General features: G+C 37.5%; 1 protein-coding gene and 1 long non-coding RNA gene across 2 annotated transcripts in view; one reads left to right on the forward strand and one right to left on the reverse strand.

The window, feature by feature from the left end:
* The window catches only part of LOC101738273 (phospholipase B1, membrane-associated), a 33,760-nt gene extending 17,510 nt beyond the window's left edge, over positions 1-16,250 (forward strand). The window contains exons 2-7 of the mRNA XM_012694692.4: positions 4,021-4,276; positions 6,092-6,261; positions 9,120-9,336; positions 9,772-9,917; positions 10,851-11,019; positions 12,152-16,250. Coding sequence (XP_012550146.1) covers positions 4,021-4,276; positions 6,092-6,261; positions 9,120-9,336; positions 9,772-9,917; positions 10,851-11,019; positions 12,152-12,330 — 1,137 coding nt within the window. The 3' untranslated portion in view covers positions 12,331-16,250. The remainder of the gene's footprint in view (positions 1-4,020; positions 4,277-6,091; positions 6,262-9,119; positions 9,337-9,771; positions 9,918-10,850; positions 11,020-12,151) is intronic.
* The window catches only part of LOC134199408 (uncharacterized), a 333,027-nt gene that overhangs the window by 292,887 nt on the left and 20,846 nt on the right, over positions 1-19,294 (reverse strand). The window lies entirely within an intron of this gene.

The raw sequence follows: 19,294 nt of genomic DNA on the forward strand, positions 1-19,294 counted from the left end.
ATTATGTATTTTAAGAAGAAAGAAATAAAAAAAAACAATGTTAACATTTTTATTTACTCTGCGACCTTTAGGTTTAATTGTAGGCTGTGTTGAGAACAGTCTTGCTATGTGAGATACCATACTGTATAAGCTATTATATGTATATATATTTACGCTTACGTATGGTATGTATATATTTGTATGTATGTCTTTATAATTTAATATAAATTTCATTGCACCTATCACTATTAATTTATCTATTACTACCTTTGGTTGACAGGCAGAGAATTCCTTAAGCATTAAGTTCGTCAATATAAATTTTACATGAAGTGTAAATAAATACCATTAATATTAATAATCAGGGGACAAGAAAAACATGGTGATCTAGCTTCAAACTGGGATTTCCTGTACTATGGGAACTGGTGACTGATATATATGCATATTATATAATACATATATGTGTTTGTAATACGTTTAAATTTATATTAAACACTTAGGTAAAAAGTAAACAGACCTGCTATTATTTTATTACTATTCGCCGGTAGCCTAACGGACTATTCCGGTATAGGTGAGCTCACAGGCTCAACCTGAGAGAATTAACTAACACTAGCCCTAGCAAGAGCAGTGCTTCGCAGAATCCACCGCCGGATCGTAATCGCGACCCACTGAGAAGATCCGGCGAGAAACTCAGTGAGCTAGACCTGTTACTTGAACGAATGTTTGTTCGATGTCGCGGAAATCGAACCCACGACTCGCGGCCCAGCAATCAGTAGTCATCAAAGTAATTGTCACGTCACGATATTCAAAATAGTTTCAATACTTTCTTATCCGAGTGCCTTAGAACTATATCTGTTTTTTTTTATTGCCCTTGTAGGCAGACGAGCATACGGCCCACTTGATGGTGAGTGGTTACCGTCGCCCATGGACTTCAGCAATGTCAGGGGCAGAACCAAGCAGCTGCCTAAATGTTTACGTGTCTACGTATTTTTTTTTTAAGCATATTTGGCGAATTGTCTTTCTATGATTCCTATTGTCTTGTTACCCACAAATAGGATACAGTACATAATCCTAGTTTACAAACGTTGATAATGTTCTAATAGACAACGTCTGCAATTACTAATTAATAGAGGAAAAGTCGTTGTGTTTTTTTTAATTAAAAAAAAAATAACCTCAAAGTCGGATTTGAGGACATAAAAATTCTAATAAAACAAACTCCAGGTCGTGTCCTCCAAAAGGAGAATCGTAATAAATTACCAAATATTTAACCTCAAAACCTCAAAAGTGCTCAAAAACTGAAGAGGCTATTACATCAATGAACAATATTGGTCACGCTTAATATTTGTTTGCTTTCAAAACGATAATGTCAGTTCTAAATCCACTGGTATTTGCGTTGGTAATTTCGCTCTACATAATAATATGCGCATTGCATTATGAAGAATGGGTTGATTGCGAGAGAAATTCGGTTGACTTTGTTTGGGTAATAATGGTCTATCACCGCTCACAAAAGATTCTTTGACGTAACCTTGGAATCTTGGCTGATGTCGTTGACATTAAAATCAATAGAAGAGTACTCGTATAATAATTATTCAAGAGTTTTATTTAATCATAAATTTTATTTCCTACGCCTACTATTTTTATTTAATGTTTTGACGTTAATCTTTACCCTGTTTTGTACACTTATGTATATAATTATGTACTTTCTATAACAATGTTCCTCCGATTTTAGTCTACTGGAAGGAAATTTTACTGGTGGTAGGACGTCTAGTGAGTACGCACGGGTAGGTACCACCACCCTGCATATTTCTGCCGTGAAGCAGTAATGCGTTTCGGTTTGAAAGGGCAGGACAGCCGTTGTAACTATACTGAGACCTTAGAACTCATATCTCAAGGTGGGTGGCGGCATTTACGTTGTAGAGGTCTATGGGCTCCTTTAACCACTTAACACAGTGGCGGGTCGTGAGCTCGTCCACCCATCTAAGCAATAATTTTTTTTTTCATAGTTTAATTATGTATCACATTTTTTACGGATACCGTCATGTGAGATTGTTTAATGGCTTTAGTTCTCACATATCCATCCCACAGATCTAATGTGTGGTATTTAGATATCCAAACTCTAGTCTAGAAAAAGCCTGTTCATTCTACGTCCCGACACAAAAACAATACACGTATGTAAGGCTACAAAAAAAATATTCCAATTTGAAAAAAACAGTACTGTGGGTTTTGTGCCCAAAAAAAGAGCCAGCAATGGTTTTGAAAGTCAATGGCTGAACAAAGACAGTAGTCTCATTTAAAACACCATTTTAACCTTCAACCACGCATCCATGATACGTTTGGATGGCTAAAACGATGAATTAAAGACCATTTACATTGCACAAACGTTGATAAACCAAGGTTATGTTTTCATTGCCACGTTCTCATAAGGAGCGCAGTTTTCAGGGCACGTTGGGCTGGTAATGGTGTCGTGACGCACGTAACATCGACTCCTTACGAATAATGATTAGTTGCGCAATCTGGCAGGACTGTAGACTTCGGATTGTGAAATCCTAAGTGGTTTTCCGCTATCGTCATTCTTTGGGTTGTTCTTAGTAATGTTTGCTAAGTAGTTAAACAGATTTTTAAAGGATGTTTAATTTTGCCAGAAATCACTTGGTTATTAAGGCATTTTAATTTACGATGTTCTGGTATTAGAGTCTGCACGAATAGGTGCTATCGTCTTGTCTCATTTTGCTATGAAGCTGTAAGATGTTCCGAGTTGAAGGGTGTGGGTGGCGGCCTTCACATGTATATAGGTTCAGATAACTACTTCATAACAGGTGGACCATGAACTCATTAATCAATGTCATTGTTATCCTGCCCTTCTCCCAGCCACCTGGGATTGGCGCAATATATTTTCTGCTTCCATACTCTTCTACCATATACCATTTCTTCGCTTATTCCCCTCTTACCCATATCGTCTTTCACGCAATCCATTCATTTCTTCTTAGGTCTACCTCTTCCTCTATATCTTTCCACATTCATAGTTAACATTCTCTTACCAACCTCATTTTCATTTCGTCTCATCACATGTCCATACCATCCCTAACGCGCACTTCTCAGCTTCTCTGCCACAGGTGCCACTTTCAGACTTCCTCTAACATACTCATTCCGTATTCTATCCATTCTCGTTACTCCACACATACATCGTAACATTCGCATCTCTGCTGCATGCAATCGCTTATGTATGAAATTTTAAACGAATTCGCAAGTCGGAGATTTTATTGTCGTCTATAATGGTAAAAAGCCCGTTATTCTAAATTAGTTACCCAATTTAGACCGTATGTTTTATACCTTTAGGTAGAATTCACAAGTCCAGGCCAGTGACTGTACTGTCGTCCTTTAAACAGATCTCAATTTTCGATCTAACTAGTTTTTATATTCCCGGTGCTTCCTATTTCCACCAGAATTTGACTCCGTCAGGACTACAACTTAGATAGGTGTTTTTTTTTTTTTTTGTAAAATTCATATTTGTGTAAAGAGGAAGACGAAATTCAATTATCTGGTATTGTTCAACTGATACAGCTTACACAGTTATTGTTCGTTTGTTATAGGTCGTCGTGGCCTAAAGGATAAGACGTCCAGTTCATTCATATCTGGCGATGCACCGGTGTTCGAATCCCGCAGGCGGGTGCCAATTTTTGTAATGAAATACGTACTTAACAAATATTCACGATTGACTTCCACCGTGAAGGAATAACATCGTGTAGTAAAAACCAAAGCCGCAAAATTATAATTTGCGTAATTACTTGCGTGGTAGGACGTCTTATGAGTTACCACGGGTAGATACCACCAACACCCTGCCTATTTCTGCCATTAAGCAGTAATCCGTTTCGGTTTGAAGGATGGGACAGCCGTTGTACTGTAAAATGAGACCTGATAGTACCATCAGCTTACAACACGCTGCGAGAATCTTTTCAACCAACCAGGCATTTTGGCGAAAGTCATGATGAAGAGTGTAAGTTGCGTTGGTGAAGTAATAATGAAGTTTGATATTTCCTTTTCCAGTGGAGGGTCCGCTATCCAGTCAGAAGGTCGCACGTTCGACGCCAACGCGCTATCCCACCGTCGACACCATTTCCATGCGAAGATGCCTTGTCCTGGGGCAGAAGTAAAGAACGGCCTACATCAGTGCACAAACTCCGACCTGGTGATATTGATGTGGTGGCTGCTATCGGAGACTCGTTGGTGGCTGGCAGTGGCGCCCTGGAGGAGTTCGCTCTGGGCGCCTTTGTAGAGTACCGCGGCGTCTCTTGGTGCATGGGTAAGTTAGGACCAAAAAGAAAATCTATGATCTTACTATTACAAAAATGCTAATTGTTCTCAGTCAAACAGTTATAGTGCCCCAGCTATGAAACAAGCAATGATGTCATTTTATTTTCGTAATTAATCAAAAATTAACTACATTTTGTTGAACTGAAAATTATTGAAAAAATAAAACAGACACTAAAATAAGATAAACCTTACATATACTCTCTATCTACGGACGTAACTTCTTTGGCGTAATTGAATTTTTTACCAGTTCAACATTCTCGAAATTTCACGATTATTATTATCAAATTTTACTCATAAACATAACACATGTTACATCGGTGCGTATTAAAACATAGACTTTTCTAGAACGCGCCAAAAGAACTTACAACGTCAAAAAAGTCATTTTATATTTCAACTAATTCAAAATGATTATCTCTAGCTCTCTTTTATAATAAGTTAAACTTAATATGATCCACTGTGACCATAAAGCTAATAAAAAATAATTGTTAAATCTATTGTTATAATGAACCTCCCGCAACCAACATCGTGTTGATGTTACTACGCCAGACTTTTACATAATAAACAACAAATTTCTATTAACACCGTCCATGCTATACAGACTCATTTGATAAAACGATACGCGCGCCATTTGTCGTGGTATACTTATATAATGCCAGAATCCTGCCCTCTATTGACTACAGTAGTTGCGTAATTCTGCCGTGACCCTGCCTATTTCTGCCGTGAAGCAGTATATGCGTTTCGGTTTGAAGGGCGGGGGGGGGGCAGCCGCTGTAACTATACTGAGACCTTAGAGCTTATATTTCAAGGTGGGTGGCGCATTTACGTTGTAGATGTCTATGGGCTCCAGTAACCAGTAACCAGTTGCGGTAGGCAGCGGCTTGACTCTGCCCCTGGCATTGCTGAAGTCCATGGGCGACGGTAACCACTCACCATCAGGTGGGCCGTGTGCTCGTCTGTCTACAAGGGCAATAAAAAAAACACTGAACAGCAGGTGGGCTGTGAGCTCGTCCAAGCAATAAAAAAAAGCCCGTTGAGTTGCTCGCCGGATTTTCTCAGCGGGTCGCGATTCCGATTCAGTAGTAGATTCATCGCGAAGTAGCTGCATCTTGAGTTGTTGGGTCTCCTCTGGAGGCGCTCGAGCAGCTGCTAGCAAATATCCCCCTGCCCCGGCTGAGCCTTTGCTCGCCCACCTGTCTTGGTAAAACTGGAAAGGCCTCCGGGCCACCAATAATCCTTCCTACCGGTCATTGTTCTGGTCGAAATCGCCGAATGCAATGAATAAGTTCGATGTTCAACTTAACCCGCAGACACAACCGACTAAGTTTGTCGCTAGATCTTCTCAGTGGGCCGCGATTCCAATACGGTGGTAGGTTCAACGAAGCACTGCTCTCGTTAGGGCAAATGTTAGTAAATCCTCTTCCGCCCATCAACCAAGGTGAGGCTAGAATAGTCAAGTCTACTGGCAGATAGGTAGGCTAAAAAAAGATATAATTTAAATAGATATAAATGAACAATTAATAAGACTAGTGTGCACGTTTCGACTGTAACCACGGCACTTGCAGATTCAGATTCAGACTTTGTATTAGTTCTTGTAAAGGTGAAAAAACTTATTTTTTTACAAGACAAAGACAACTTCAATACCTACTAAACACTTAAAACAATAACTTAGAAATTTTATTATCGATAAAACGATTCTCAATTCATCTATCTGCTTATAATCTCATTAAGTTTAAATAAGTATTATTTAAAAAACGATGTTTTAAATCAGTGACGTGGTGTACTAACTGTCTTCATTCGACTTCAGGTGGTGACGCAACATGGCGTGAGTTCCTGACGCTACCCAACATCCTGAAAGAGTTCAACCCGAACCTGAAAGGTTACTCCACGGGAACTGGAGAATGGATCACAAAAAACTCTAAACTCAACGTGGCCTTCCCTGTGGCTTCTGATGAAGACGCTTTGAAGCAGGCTAAGGTATTGCTTACATTGGTACAGTGTAACCACCCAATCATTGAAGTCTGAATTAATTTATTGGGAGAATGGTGATAACTCTCGCGCTGGCTCACAAGGCTTCGATTAAGCAATAAAAAATAAAGGAAGTCTTAAGATTCTTGCAAACTCTTCTCAAACGCGAACCGCTATAAACCTTCTTAATCTCTACTTGAATAAAAACCTTTTTAGTGCGGATTTTTTGCAATCTGTTTTGTAACCTAAAAAAACTAAAAAAATGGGAGTTGCTTTTCAGGATATTATCAAAATAGCCCTTCTACTCATATTTGTTCATAAAATATTTATAACTACTGATAGCATGCACCCCACGCTTTTTTTACAATAAAATAATTTTTTCTTAGAGTTTTTTTAATTCAAATTTATTTTCTATTTTGAAGTTGGATTTTCTATAAAAGCATATTTTTTTAGGTTTTTTAATCTATTATTTATTTTAGTTGTTACTTGCAGCTTGCTGTTTATAGTGATATCATCAACTAAAGTTCCCACTAATCCGCCAAACTATGTAATATTTGTCAATGGCCATACTATATTTATAATAGCAAAGTTGTAAAACGATGCTATTTTCGCCAAGTGGCTTAATCCACTGAGTTTCTCGTCGGAGCTTCTCAGTGGGCTGCGATTCCGATCCGGTGGTAGATTCAGCGAAGCACTGCTCTTGCTAGAGCTAGTGTTAGCAGCTCTCTCAGGCTGAGTCCGGGAGCTCACTTACCAGTCAGCGCGTAACGTTTAAAAATATGGCTTATTGAGCCACCCTACCGTTTGTTTAATCTTGCAAATCCCAACCCGTATGAGCCCGGGTTCCGTACCATTCCGTCCTAATACAATATGTCCTACGTAAGATGGCCCGACCTCTACCATTCATAGTTTGAAAGCTACAAAAGTGAAGACAGTAAAATACCGTTTCCCGATGCGATCGAAAGCAATGTCACACCTAATGAGACGTACGTATTAGCTAAATGGTCTGTTCCTAATGTTGTTGTTCGGAAAAGATCATTTAGCGTCGGTTCAAAGTTAGTCTCAGTCGAGTCTATGTCGTTATAATAGGTATTTGTTACGTAACCTGTGTTTTGTTATTATTATTGCACAGTTGAGTGACGTGTGCACGATCCGCCTGATGTAAAGTAAGTCTATAGATTACACCGTGAATTTTTTTTATTGGATTGGGTGGACGAGCTCACATCCTGGTGTTATTTGGTTACCGGAGCCCATAGACATCTTGAACGTAAATGCCGCCACATACCTTGAGATATGAGTTCTAAGGTCTCAGTATAGTTACAATGGCTGCCCCACCCTTCAAACCGAAGCGCATTACTGCTTCACGGCAAAAATAGGCAGGGTGGTGGTACCTACCCGGGCGGACTCACAAGAGGTCCTACCAGTATTCTAAATTTCAAATTGATTGCATAACGATTGTCTCACTCATCAAACTGGGGTGGGTGACTTCTTCGCGCCAGAAATAAGCAGAATCCTAGTACCTGTACGCGAAAGTTTACAATACCGCCTAAATTCAGTAATTACGCTTTATTACGTGTTTGTTTTTTATTGCATGATGTTATTCAATCATAGCGAAAACGTGTTAAGTATTTAATTCATTAGAACAATCGGTACCCGCCTGCGGGGTTTGAACCCTGGAATAATCGCGTCACTCGATACGAGTACATCATATCTATACTTTTGGCGTATAGGAGACTTAATCCAAAGCACTGATTAATATGGTTTTTGCGAACTGCAAATTGTAGTCTTACTATAGAAGCATCAAGGCTGATAATTCGATGATCTGGAAATGAATGAGCAAACTCTAAGTTTCATTCATATTAAGACAGCTGTTGCAAATTAGACTCTATGATTAGTTTAAATTGGACATTCCGCCTTCGACTGATGGTCTAATACACATTGTACTGTAGTAGTCTTTTGATCAAGAGTCATTATTTTACATTACACGATTCGGGTCGAAATACTTTTTAATCGCCGATTTAAGAAGACTATGACCCATTTGTCGGTATGTGATTACCGTTAGGGTCATTGCCAAGACGCTGCCTACAGCACGAGGCACCATACCCATAAATCCAGAGTCGATAATCTCCTGATCTCACGGATGTTTTGAAGCTATGGAAAAACTGCGAGTCCCTCCCTCTGTGCTTTGTATCGTGCTTTTTGAAGTCGTCGTGGCCTAAAGAATAAGACGTCCGGTGCATTCGTGTTGAAGCGATGCACCGGTATTCGAATCCCGCAGGCGGGCACCAATTTTTCCAATGAAATACGTACTCAACAAATGTTCACAATTGACTTCCTCGGTGAAGGAATAACATCGTGTAATAAAAATCAAACCTGCAAAATTATAATTTGCGTAATTACTGGTGTTAGGACCTCTTGTGAGTCCGCGCGGGTAGGTACCACCACCCTGCCTATTTCTGCCGTGAACCAATAATGCGTTTCGGTTTGAAGGGTAGGACAGCCGTTGTAAAAAAAAAAAAAAAAGGACAGCCGTTGTAACTATACTTGAGACCTTAGAACTTATATCTCAAGATGGGTGGCGCATTTACGTTGTAAATGTCTATGGGCTCCAGTAACCACTCAACACCAGGTGGGCTCTGAGCTCATCCACCCATCTAAGCAACATAAAAAAAAGGTTCCATGGGGAGCGCTCTGAGAAACTCTTTAAGGATATCCCGTCAACTCTTTTACCATGATACCCATCTGCCTCCGTTTAGATTTCATGTCTAAATCGTCCACAGTTCGTCCTCTCGTGGGTCCTGTGATTACCGACATTAATAATAATAGCATTTCAAAGTTCACCATCGAATGTCTCCCGTCGTTTTCAGATCATAGTGGCCAGGATGCGTGCGTCCCCCGACATCGACATAGCTCAAGACTGGAAGATGATCACGATGTTCATTGGTGCTAACGATATCTGCTCGGCCGCCTGCATCAACCCGGTATCCTGGTCGCCGGCTGCTCACGCGAGAAAGCTGGCCAACGCCTTGGACTATCTTCAGGAAAAGCTGCCGAGGACTATCGTTAATTTAGTTCCTGTATTAGGTAACATATTTTAGTGGTCCGGTGTTTGATGTCGCACGGTATAGCTATTTTTTTTTAATTGCTTAGATAGGTGGACGAGCTCATAGACCACCTGTTGTTAAGCGGTTACTGGAGCCCATGGACATCTACAACGTAAGTGTGCCACCCACCTTGAGATATAAGTTCTAAGATCTCAAGTATAGTTACAACGGCTGCCCCGGCTTTCAAACCGAAACGCATTACTGCTTCACGGCAGAAATAGGTGGGGTGGTGGTACGGACTCACAGGAGATCCTACCACCAATAGAATTCCCTGCTTATCTCTGCGAAAGCAAAATGACGCTTCCTCTGGAGAGCAACAATAGTAATTATTCAAGTTCAGATCTCTAAATGTGTTGTGGTTACGTTGTGTTGTCCATGGACCTCACTATAGTTACAAATCGGATATATATTCCAGATGTATCGGTATCCGTTCGGGTGCTCCGCCCCATGATGTGTCGCCTGATGCACTCGCTGTTCTGCTCGTGCTTCCACCGCGGCGGAGACGAGCTCCAGGACATCGTGAGGATGTCGCGGCTCTATCAGAAACACGAGGCGTTGCTTGTGAGTATTCCCTTATACCCTCCTTCCTGAAGACAGATGTGAATTGTTCTGATACGATTTATATCTACGTTCTGGCTTAGTACCTAAACGCATTTAACATACAAATCTATAAACATTCACTTTTATAAATACCTTGTTTGCCACCCAGCAATGTAAGCGCCCGCGAATATCGACCCGAGTTCATTGACTCTCGCCCTTTTTTTGTTATAGATTGCAGGGTTCACATGAAACTATTACGATTATACTTAGATTTGATACCAGTTATAACACAGCAGTGTATTACACATATCTTCTATGCTTTTACAACTCAAGTTTCTTTATGTACTTCTAAACCGCCATCGTTTGTAATAAGAATAAAGTATAGTTTAAATTTTTTTTAAATTCAATTAAATCCTGCCTATCATCATCATCATCCTCCTGCCCTTCTCCCAGTCACGTGGGGTCGGCGCCACATGTTTTCTCCTTCCACATTCCTTATAAAATTTCGTCGCTCACTCCCCTATTACACATATCGTCTTTCACGCAATCCATCCATTTTTTTAGGTCTACCTCTTCCTGTAATCGAATCCTGTCTCTATTTGTAATATATATATATTAATTAATACGTAAAGTAAAAACTTTGTACCCTTTTTTACGAAAAATGCGCGGACGGAGGAGTTTGAATATTAGCCTATCCATTAAGTACATGTATTATCTACGTGGATACCAAGTTTCAAGTCAATCTGATGCATGGTTCAGTAGTTATAACGGAACATCCGTAAAAACCACTGAAGATTTATATATTAGTATAGATTAATGTCCAAACTTATAATTTAAATTGATAATCATAGTCGACTTTCGAGTACTGGGGGACCACTAGTAAAAGTAAAGATGAACCCAAGAGTCGGTTCTGTGTAAAGCTGTACTCAAGAGTTGGTCCTGTGTGATGTCCAGGTGGACAGCGGTCGTTACGACGCTCGCGAAGACTTCACGGTGGTGGTGCAGCCCTTCATGAGGCTGTTCAACGCGCCCTTCCCCCCCAAGCAGCCGCTGCCCCTCGTCATACACCAGTCCTACATCACGCACGACTGCTTCCACTTCTCGCAGAAAGGACACGCTTTAGGTAAATTACTTAACCTTTTTATTTAATACATAATTTTATATTGTCTCTCTTCATAATAGTTACAAAAAATATTCTTACGTTAATTAGGATTTCACATTAATCAACATTACTCAATTAATTACATATATGATTACGAATGGTTTTAGCCTGACATATAGATACTTTTATAGGTTCCGTTAAGAATAAGACAATGTCGTAGAGAAGAAAATTCCGCACGGGTAGGTACCAACACCCGGCCTATTTCTGCCATGAAGCAGTAATGCGTTTCGGTTTGAAGGGTAGGGCAGCCGTTGTAACTATACTGAGACCTTAGAACTCATATATCAAGGTGGGAGGCGCATTTGCATTGTAGATGTCTATGGGCTCCAGTAGCCACTTAACACCAGGTGAGCTGTGAGCTCGTCCACCCACCTAAGCAATAAAAAAAGTTACAAAAAGTATTCTTACGATAATTGAGATGTCAAATTATTCAACATTACTCAATTAATGACATATATGATTACGAATGGTTTTAGCACGACATAAAGATACTTTTATATTCCGTCAAGAATGTGTCGTAAAGAAGAAAAATGGAAAATAATTATAGAAATTGTAATGTGATGTTTCGAAGCAATCCTTCAGAAGTTTAGTTTGATATCGTTTTGTGATATTTGTTTATTTTTATCTACTTTTATTAATAATCAGTCAGACAGTTCTCGAATAAGAATTATCGTTTACTTATAACCTATATTTTTATTATTTACTATATAATAAGAAGTTATTGGATTTTATAAGCGAATCGTAAGATGTTTCGCTTCTGTCTAGTGAAGAAGAACGATTTAGTAAAAAAATCGTTCCGATATCGATGCCAGGCATATTATTATCGTGTCGGGTGTTGAAAAATGCTTTAGGGATTGCAAAATATTTTCGTAAGCGTTATGTGACTGAGTTATGAGGATTGATCTCAAAGGTTTTTTTTATTGCCTTTGTAGGCAGACGAGCACACGGCCCACCCGATGGTGAGTGGTTACCGTCGCCCATGGACTTCAGCAATGTCAGGGGCAGAGCGAATCCGCTGCCTACCATTATGGTGTCATTAGTGCAAAGAACAAACTGGAGTCTAATATTAATTCCGTTGAACGTTAACTTCCAGCGGCGAATCTCCTGTGGAACAACCTTCTGGAGCCGGTCGGCAACAAATCTGACAATGTGCCGCCGGTTTTAATGCGTTCCTTCCGCTGCCCTTCGCGGCAGGCGCCTTTCATATTCACTGCTCGCAACACGAGGACCTACCTATTGACGGGGCAGCAGGAAGGCGCTTTTGAGTTATGACCTCGGATCTCGGCTAACTTTAAGAGCATTTAAAATCTTTTATTAATTAGGGGAACGACATATCATCTTTTCGCATTAAAAATGCATAATTTCCAAAAATATTCGAAATTTAGTTAATATGCGGAATCATTTAGTATCACCAGTGCTTTTCTCATAGATAATGTCAAAAGAGCGTAGTTTTTTTTTTGGTTTACCTATATTTTGACTACTATTAACAAAATTAATACATAATTTTATCTTACTATATAAGACAGATAATGTAACTGGTAAAAAATAAAAAATAAATGTTGCGAAGATGATTAATATTAAAAATCTCACATGTTAAAACTTTAAAACACTCTCCTGTAAAATTAGTCATTTTTGAGATTATACAGTTTTAATGCGAGAAGACGATATATTGACGAAATTAAATTAACCAGATGCATTCGTATCGAGCGATGCGGCTAAGTCGATGCTCGAATCCCATAGACTAGTTTTTCTAATGAAATACGTACTTAACACATTCACACGAATCACTTCGGCGTTGAAGGAATAACGTTGTGGAAATGAGCTCGGAAAAATTATAATGGCGTAATTACTGGTGTCTGAGCGCACACGGATCTGTACCAACGTCCTGTCGATTTCTGCCGCGAAGCAGTTATCTCTTATACAATACAATTGAGACTCCGACCTTATCACGTCCCATGTGGATTGTGAAATTCACAGGCTCCGATAACCGCTTAACACCAGTCGGGCCGTGAGCTCGTTCGCTTTTCGTACAATAAATTAATAAAAAGTCGATACACAAAAGGCGAAATTGCAAACGCTAATTAACTTCCAAGAATATGTTAAAAACAAAAAACAACAAATATCTCGCGATCTGGCTGTTTGGGCATGAAGCGTTGTACGTTGCACGTTAACGAATAAAGCAAAAAAAAAAAAACTTTGATTAATAGGTAGGTATTAAAATAAATTGACGCTGTATAGAACGTGAATTATTACGAGGCGTTTAACAATTAGAAACTTTACGTAAACATCTTCGATCGTTTAGCGCAAACCTCATTGTGTGATTTTAAATTAGATTAATTAAGTAAATAGGTATTTAGGTAATGAAAGTAAGCTAATAACGTAATTAGCATTTAGAAAAAAAAATTGAGGCTATACACATACATTAAAGATGATTGCAACACCGGACATAAAAAAATATAAAAAAAGATGATTCCAACGTCTGTGGTATCGCGGCTGTTTTCCGATGTAAAGGACACAAGCTGGAGACCATAGATAATAAATACACTTAATATTATTTTAGGATTGGAGACAGAAACAAATCTATTATTCAATGTTTTTCTGAAAATTTTAAAGTTCGTTCACACACGCGTTTAAACTTCACCTTGAATATTCCTCACGACTACATACCTGATGCTTACACTGTGCTAATAAAAGAATTACCATTACCATATACTATATGTCAACGAATTAATATGGCGGGAATTAAAAGGACGGAGGTACGCACGAAATGACACATCACCCGTCGGTACCATTGTTCCGCTGACTGGCCAAAGAGATAATAAAATGTATAAACATCGGAAGTCGATAAATATATTTATTATGTATATTTGTACCTTCTTTTTCTTTCAACTGGCCAGATACTTTTATTAGTCTAACGTAAGAATATCAAACGAGACAAATAGGAAATTATTGCCTTGAAATGGAACATTAATGTAAACTATATAGTATCTTTACAAATAAATTAAATTATCGAAATATCCGATTTACATTTGGTTTGATAATTAAATGTATGCTATGTTAATGTGTTTATAAAAATCACAATAAAAAAAATCACATTGTTCGTTTTTACTCCCGTAGCTTATTTGATGAAAAAATTAAATCAGAATTATGTTTACTATGAACAGCTGTTTATGTTGCGCCATTTTGAAATATATTTCTGCGAATTCTAAACGAGCAGAAATCGTACCGTAAAATGGGGTAAATAGGGACAAAATCGAACTTCAGATTGAATTTTAACATAGTTCCAATTAAATAGTCACTGCTCAACCAAAGAAATAAGTTGAGTCTTGAACGTACCTAGGTGATAAAAACTGTTACATTATTTTAATTATTCAATTTAAAGAAATAATCGGTAAAATAATGGCCGTCCCAATTTACCCAGCGTCCGGGGTAAATTGACACGGTTAAGGGTTAAATTGGGATATTTGTAAGGGTTGTCAACTCGCAGTACTGCGATATATAGGTAGGTGCCATATAATTATTTATATGGACCGAAATGATGAATACAATCCATAATTTAAGCACAATACACAACATAGTGTAAATTAAGCTGATTTCTATTCCGAAGCGATGTGACGTGAATGATAATCAACAATACAATGATCAAAAAAAGTATGTGCATATTATATTTTAGAAAATTATTATTTAATTTCCTTAAAAATCACAACTCTGAAACATAATCATAAAATAGAATAAAAAATAGAAAACAAAAGGACTGGAAATGCATTAATACAATTTTATTTAATCAACATTTTCAAAATGATCTTTGAGCAAGAGTAAGATATCAGGTGAATAAGATAAAAAAACAGCTTTATCTGATTACTGCCAATAATAACAAAAATAAAAGAAATTCTTTCTAAACTAAATAACTAAACTCAATTAATTCACTCACTCATAAATGGATATCTCGGATTTTTAATTAATGTTACATTTAAAATCTGAGGCCTGTTTTTATTTGTGTGTGTTCGTTGTGAATGTTAACAAAATCATGATTCGACGCGTGAATAGATTCTGAAATAACAAAAGTTTTGATTCGTTTGAGTTCTTTTAACTTTTAATTTTTTTTATTGCTATAAAGAATATACGACCGGGCAGATATTACAAGGTAAATGTCGCGAAAAAAAGTAATTATATATATACTTTTCTTTTACCTATAATACTTACATAAACTAACTGATAAACACATTAATCTTCTTTACATCACGCAATCAAGTGATAGTATAGGCTAAAAAATCTATTATAAGATATCAGTGACAACCCTAACAAGCCATCCCTATTTTGTCTTTTGGCGTTCCAATTTTGTATTTTCTCGTCCCTAATTTTTCCAGTCTCGTTCCAAATTACCCTACATACGTCCCAATTTTCCCCAAAAAGAAAGGAAAAATTATACATTTTTTATTTTGTCGAATTAATGTATTTAAAATAAGAATATTGCAACTTACCGTTTGTTGTGGTATTTCCAGGTGTATTAAAAACTTATATAAACTGTGATCTTATTAAAAAAACAACGATATTATTACTTTTTTTAAAAGTTCTGTAAGCTGTTTTAAAACGCACTTTTCAACCACTATTTTCAATTTAATTTGACGAATTTTTGGGACCAACTTAACTCATATTTAATACTTCCATAGTTAATTTGGTTTTTCTTCTATACATTGATAAATATTAACATAAACAAAATTAGGTAGATTCCGTGCTACAGGTACTTTGAGAATCTTCCGCAGGTTTGTCCCAATTTACCCCAGGATCCCAATTTACCCCATGTCATGGTAGGTATGTACCAACTGTAATATTATTGTTATATTAAAATTAAGCTTACAATGCTGTGTAGTTTTATTGGAAATAAAAAATCGAATTCCTTCCTTTTTACTCGGTTGGCTGTTTTTAAGCTAAAAGGGTTGTGTAATTATTGTCCAGTATTTCTTTATTTTCAACGCTTGACATACTGTTCTGTGCTGTTAAGTAATTACGTTATTTTCTAAGTTATTGTTCAATTTTATAATTTAGTGCCATCGACTGTAGTATGAAAACCAAATAATGTGTGAATATGTACATAGTGTAAATATTACGATGATGTTAATATAAATTTTAATTAGGTAGTTTTATGTTAGTGAGTTGGGATATCATTATTAAATAAATTTAGAATATCAAAACTTTGTTTCTTTCTTTTATCAATTTTGTATCAATTATGTTCTATATTATATATTTATTTCTGCTTATACTTAAGTGTTTTATTTTGAATGGAAATAAATAAGGATGCTAAAAAGCTGAAACTGAGGTAGTTGAACGTTTGTCAACCTATGTTTTGATTTATCTATACTACTTGTAATACATAAAGGTGAATAATAATATGAAAATTTGTAATTTGTAACTTACATGTTTGTTGAGCAATCACGCAAAAAAATGGCTAAGAATTTCAATGAAATATCTTCCGGAATGTGTACGCCCCAGCTATATTCCCAATACTAAGCCCAAAGCCATTTTTCTTGCGAATCCTAAATTCGAAAATGTCTATTCTTCTATTATTCCTAGCAAAATGAAGGACTATCCTTAAGGGATATTGAATTCGGAAAATTTAGAAAACTGATTTCCGTACGTAAACGGCCTCAAAGCATCCATTTTTTGAGTATATAATGAAGACCGTTAATAATAGTAATTCCTATTGTAATGGAAACATTTTCCGCGGAGCTGTCTTGACTCGGCATACCGACAATACGAAGAGCCTCGGAACTTTATCTTTAATTCAATAAAATAACTTTCATATTCAATGCAAGATATGTTGAAACCATATATTGTCAGTTTTTTTTTCTTCCTGCCCATTCACTGGAAGTCTAAAGGGCTATTTCAGCTGCGCTATGACTGGTAGGTTAGCTCACGGGGCTAAGTCTGAGAGAATTAGCTAAAACTGGCATCAGTAACAGCAGTCTTTCGCAGAATCTACCATCGGATTCCGATTCACTGAGAAGGTCCGGTGAGAAACTCAGTGGGCTGTGTCTATGGGTTAGTTCGCTCGTCAAACTCTCGACAAGTTTGACAAGAACGACGACCATAGATCATAGAAACATGTGTGATGTGTTTCTATGATCTGTGACGACGACAGTTGCTTGAAGAGCCTCAAAGCACCGAAAGTGGTTCTGAGTTCTGGGGTATCTGTTATCACGTTCGCGTGACCCTCCTCATTTCTGAATATTGCTACTGTGGCGCACCTTTTTCCCATACAAAGTTTAGCAACGTCTAAAAACGTCTCGCCCTAATACGTACATCATATTATGATGATTTTTTTAGGGAACGCGGCGGTTCAGGCTATGAAAATTGAATGTGTTGCGGCGCTAAGTAGATGCTCTATATGAATCTGCCCATAAAATAGACGTCCAAAGACGTTCGAACAGAATAAATATGATAATCTAGAGGCCGTCATATGACGTTGCGCCATTTCATAATTTTAAAAACGACGTTGTAAGCCGTTGTTCACGCGAACGTGTCAAGACGTGTTTCGGGCTACGATAGCTTTGCTTTGCCCCATCGCCTGGGTCAGATATGATAGTCAATGTGATTCAGGCTTGGTCAGATTTATTCTATTCGACGTTGCACATCTATGTTGGTTGCGTGTTGATAACGCTGCTGATAAACTTGAACAACCACAATTTAACAATTACTCATAAATATTACATCAATGTTTTTAAAAAACGGTTGCTATCGTTATTTGAATAGGCGTAGTATAATTTTACGACCACAGCCCACGAGATTTATTTTGTGCGATTGATTTTTATTACACAACGTTGTATGTACCTTCATAGTGAAAGTCAAATTGAAATTGGATAATTCAACTTACTAGAGGTCCCGCAGTAGTCGAAATTCGACTATAATTAATTGGAATTGTATAATAAGTTTGTACACTATTATGATTGTATTTTATACTTCTATAATCACAAATTTCGCCAAGGCTACTCTATAAAAAATATTAATAAAGACAAACAATATTTAATCTATTCTCAATTTGACCACAAACGTCAAGAACACAAGTTTGACAATAAATTATAGTATGCATGCGTGTGTGCGTCAAATACATGGCATGCAGTGTGTGTAATGTTTTCTTTATTGATTTAATGTATCTTTTATGCATTGTTCTAAAAAAATATTAGCATTGTGCATTTCTTCTCTATATTCTCTATAAGTGTGGAAAATTTCATACTCCTCCGTCCGCGCAATTTTCGTAAAAAGGGATACAAAGTTTTTGCTTCACGTATTAATATATAGATAATGCTGTTGTCAAATGTCATAAAAATCCCCATTTTTTTACGTCGTAGAAATATGTTTAGGCGTATTTCCTTAGAAAATTTTGTGATACCCAACTGAAGAGGTTTGAACACTGGCGTAATTTTTAAGCCACGAGGACTTTTATAACTAAAGTCTTGACAAAAGTGATTACCCGAACGAGATATAATAACTCCAATTACCCATTGTTAATGTTAAACGATCCACATCTATAATTTATTACTTGAGACAATCTATGATCATACATCTTTCGATTAAGAGTGGCTGTGTTGACACGGTCTATTTGCCGGCCTAGCCTCCATATGAGACTACCTTGTGATTAACATGGAATCGTTTGTTTCTATGTTTGAGGTTATATGTGGGCCGAGTGATTTTGTAAAACGTAAGATTGGTGCTTGCGTCCGGCTAGTGATTAAATCTCTTTCAGATATTTTCTTTTCTTTCTTTTTTTTTTCAAGCAGTTGTTAGCAATTCAAACTCTCCTTTGGTGAGCTCGTTCGCGCCCATCTGTCTTAGTGAAACTGAAAAGACCTAGGGTAATAAGCTTGGCGAAGGACTATGTCCAGCAGTGGACGTCTGTGGGCTGAAGGATTCGATAGGACATACATTTGGTACATTAGCAGTAGCGTATACAATACAATAATACCTACCTTCAGGGCGTTGTTGAGATTTCCACCCTATTATAGTGCATTAGGCATATTCACCGATGCACAAACTGATGACTATTTCGCGATAATGCGCAAAAAGGTGGCATCCATTATGCGTAGAATAGTAGGAAGCACCAACAACGTCTTGAGGGTATTAGCTGAAAGGCTGGATGGACCAACCCTGGGTAGGTTCATCAAGTTGTATGTTCTAATTACTGCTCGATGAGGTTGGCCGAGATGTATTTGATATACTTAGATTTACTTAAATATTAACA

Source organism: Bombyx mori, chromosome 9, assembly GCF_030269925.1.
Source record: "Bombyx mori chromosome 9, ASM3026992v2".
NCBI lineage: Eukaryota > Metazoa > Arthropoda > Insecta > Lepidoptera > Bombycidae > Bombyx > Bombyx mori.